Source organism: Propithecus coquereli, unplaced genomic scaffold, assembly GCF_000956105.1.
Source record: "Propithecus coquereli isolate 6110/MARCELLA unplaced genomic scaffold, Pcoq_1.0 Scaffold380, whole genome shotgun sequence".
Classification (NCBI taxonomy): Eukaryota; Metazoa; Chordata; class Mammalia; order Primates; family Indriidae; genus Propithecus; species Propithecus coquereli.
In genome coordinates this window covers 1,034,187-1,037,777 of record NW_012149508.1, presented here as the reverse complement: position 1 = coordinate 1,037,777, position 3,591 = coordinate 1,034,187, and the positions used below count along the sequence as shown (strand labels likewise).

The 3,591-nt window shown below is 34.6% G+C and overlaps 1 protein-coding gene across 1 annotated transcript in view; it reads left to right on the top strand.

Moving 5' to 3' along the window:
- LOC105816667 (C-type lectin domain family 2 member D-like) overlaps positions 1–2,494 on the top strand; it is a 25,248-nt gene extending 22,754 nt beyond the window's left edge. The window contains exons 3-4 of the mRNA XM_012652153.1: positions 335–438; positions 2,308–2,494. Coding sequence (XP_012507607.1) covers positions 335–438; positions 2,308–2,446 — 243 coding nt within the window. The 3' untranslated portion in view covers positions 2,447–2,494. The remainder of the gene's footprint in view (positions 1–334; positions 439–2,307) is intronic.
- The last annotated feature ends 1,097 nt before the right edge of the window (positions 2,495–3,591 follow it).

Here is a 3,591-nt window from a genome sequence, read left to right as displayed (position 1 = left end):
AAGAATGTCATAATAGTGTTTATAATAACTCCATATGTGAAACAACTCTGATGTCAGCCAATAGCAGAATAGACAAACTGTAGAATAGTCACACAAAGGGGTACTAAGTAGAAATAAAAGTAAACAAATTATCATTAACTTGTCTCAGTTTTGAGCTATCTTCTTTATGTTTGTATGATAACATATCGCACCCATTCTCTATATATGATTAAACAATAAAAATAAAAAATAAAATTGCAAGAGCAGTTAAGAATATAGCATAGAAGCAATATTTCTTCTGGGAGAGGGTGGGTTATGTCAGATTGATAAATATTTTCTTCATATTTTCTGAAAGAATTTCCTGTTGAGATATAAAGGCCCATCCGACCACTGGATTGGTCTGAGCCGAGAACAAGGCCAAACCTGGAAATGGATAAATGGTACTGAATGGACAAGATGGTAAGTTCTGAAAATTCTGGCAGAAATACTTGCATATGAATTTACTTTGCATGAAATCTAAAGTATTCTCTATTTATATGCTTTAAAAATTCTCAATTTAAGATTAGTTATAAAGAAAGATACTGCCAATTTGTATGTTTCAAAGGTTTTTGCAAACTCCTGAAATAAATCCAAAGCCTGTCATGGTAAGATAGAACTACTGTAAACTGATCTCATCACGGAGATCTCAAGCCTCATCTATGTCACTTTTGAACCCTTTCACTTTGAGAAAACCAACGCATCTTCAAGTCTGTTTCTTACATCTGAACAAGATTATGTTGTGCTTGTCCTATTGATCTCACAGGGTTGATATGAGGATTAGAGGTTTTGATGAATATGATTGTACTTTTTAAACTTTGAAAGATTATAGAAATGCAAGTTAAGTTACTATATAAAACTATATAGCATTGTATCAACTATGTATATATATTGTATCAATCTTAGCCCATTTAGAGAGGGATTATGAGTGACATCAGCAATACCTATTATTCATCATAAGATCATAGTTTTAAAATTTTAGGATAGGTAAATTTTGGCATTACAATATTTAATTTCAAATATGTATTTGTAGGATCTTTAGATTACTGAAAAGATTTTGGATAATGGTGGAAGACTTGGATTCACAGAATTTTACTTAATGTTTGAGAGATGAGAGGGTTTTGAAAAGCTGCTTTATGATTATAAAGTAATCAATATTGGAAATATAACTTCATTTAGGGAAAAGGCACTGGACTGGACATTGGCAAGTTTAAAAATGGGCTTTTTCTCATTAGCTTTTGACATTGGGCAGGATGGTAAGTTTTAGAAATCAGAGAGCACGTTCATTTCTACACTGTTGTATCTACACTGCCTATCAGATAGTGAATGCTTTGTAAACATTTAGAATTAACTTTGATTTCTCCTTTTCCATTACAGAAATAGTAATAATCTCTGCCTAATTCTCAAAATATTTTAAGGATCAAATATATTGTTAACTATTCCGTTGTTGAAAACTGCTCATCACTTAGAGAAATGTAAAATATTACACGATTAAACTCTAGCATGTTTCAACAATTAGCAAATCATATCACAGACCATGGTAATTTCAGTGAGTAAAGAGGAGACATTTATAATATAAATACTGACCCCAAATGTCTGTCACATCATTTATACTCAGCTGCATAGCACTGCAGTTTTGGTGCTAGACTGACCAGGCAAGTAGAAGACTGTGATGAAACAAGGAGCTTAGACAAAAGAGGCTGAGGTCTTCAATTGCTTAAAGAAGCAGAATATTGCTAAAACTGTGTAGAGAAAACAGGTGTCAGACCTCTCCCACAAGTCAAATTAGGCTTTGGATGTAGTGGAAAGAACATTACGCTTACAGATATAACACAGGTTTGTTTCAGAACTCTGCATTGTTCCTACAGCTGATCTATTGTATATACTGTTAAGAAAAGCTCACCGACTCATTAGTGATAAATACATGAGCCAGGAGAAGACCAGGGCTTATGAAAAACAACAACAGAATTGTCTGTAATAGAGTAGCATTTCTTCACTCTCCTGTTTCCCAAAGTAAAGAAAGTGGAAATAATCTAGCTAGGCTCTGTAGTCTCATGGACCTAGATATGAATCCTAGTTTTACTTGCTATATTAGCTTGGAAAAATCCAGTTTCCTTGGCTATAAAAGGAGATAATTATTAAAGTAAGTATCGATGTTAAGTAGATGACATGTGTAATGCATCTTCCATTTTGAGGTTAAATTAATGTCAGTTTTCTTATTTTCTCATCTTTGGTCTCTCTGCTTTTGCAGAAATTTCCAGCGGCCAACTGCTTCTGCCTTTTCTATTGCAGGTTTCCCATCAGAGGAGGAGGAGAGTGTGCCTATTTGAATGACAAAGGAGCCAGTAGTGCTAGGCACTACACGGAGAGGAAGTGGATTTGTTCCAAACCACATACATATGCCCAGATGAAGCAGCAAAGCCTTAACTAATCTTCAGAAGCAACATTGGAATGAATAAACTCATTAAAAAATAGAATTCACAAACATTAGTGAGGGCATGGTGAAAACGGAACTCTTGTACACAGTGGGTGAGAATGTAGTTTGGTGCAATCATTGTGGAAAACTGCGGAGGTTCCTAAAGAATTTAAAAATAGAACTACTCTATGACCCATAAATTCCTCTCTGAGTACATACCCAAAGAAAATGAAATCACCACCTTATAAAGATATCTTTACTCCTAGGCCAATGTCTGTAAGAGCTGTTCCAACATTTTCTTTGAGAATTCTTACAGTTTCATGCTGTAGGTTGAAGTCTTTTATCCATCATGAGTTGACTTTTGTGAGAGGTGAGAGGTGTGGATCCTGTTTCAGTCTTCTACATGTGGCTATCAATTTTCCTAGCACCATTTCTTGAATAAGGATTCTTTCCCCAGTGTATATTTTTGTCTGCTTTGTCAAAGATCAAATGGCTATATGAGGATGGTTTTATAACTGGATTCTCTGTTGTGTTCCATTGGTCTATGTCTCTGTTCTTGTGCCAGTAACATGCTGTTTTGGTTACTATAGCCTTGTAGTATAGCTTGAAGTCTGGTAAATTGATGCCTTCCAATTTGTTCTTTTTGCTTAAGGTTAATTTTGCTATACGGCGTCTTCTCTGGTTCCATACAAAGTGTAGAACTATTTTTTCTAAATCTGTGAAAAAAATGATATTGGTATTTTAATGGGGATTGGATTGAATCTGTAGATCAGTTTGGGTAGTGCAGACATTTTAACAATATTGATTCTGATAATCCATGAACATGGTATGGTTTTCCATCTGGTGTGTCCTCTACTATTTCCTTCCTCAGTGTTTCATAGCTCTCCCTGTAGAGGTCTTTCACCTCCTTTGTTAAATGTATTCCTAGGTATTTTATTTTCTTTGTTGCTGTTGTGAAGGATATTGAATCTTTGATTTGGTTCTCAGTTTGACTGTTGTTGATGTATATGAATGCTACTGATTTCTGTACATTGATTTTGTAACTGTGACTTTGCTGAATTTATTTATCAATTCCAGTAGCCTCATGGCAGAATCTTTGGGGTTTTTTAGATATAATATCATCAGCAAAAAGCAATAGTTTGATCTCTTCTGCCCCCATT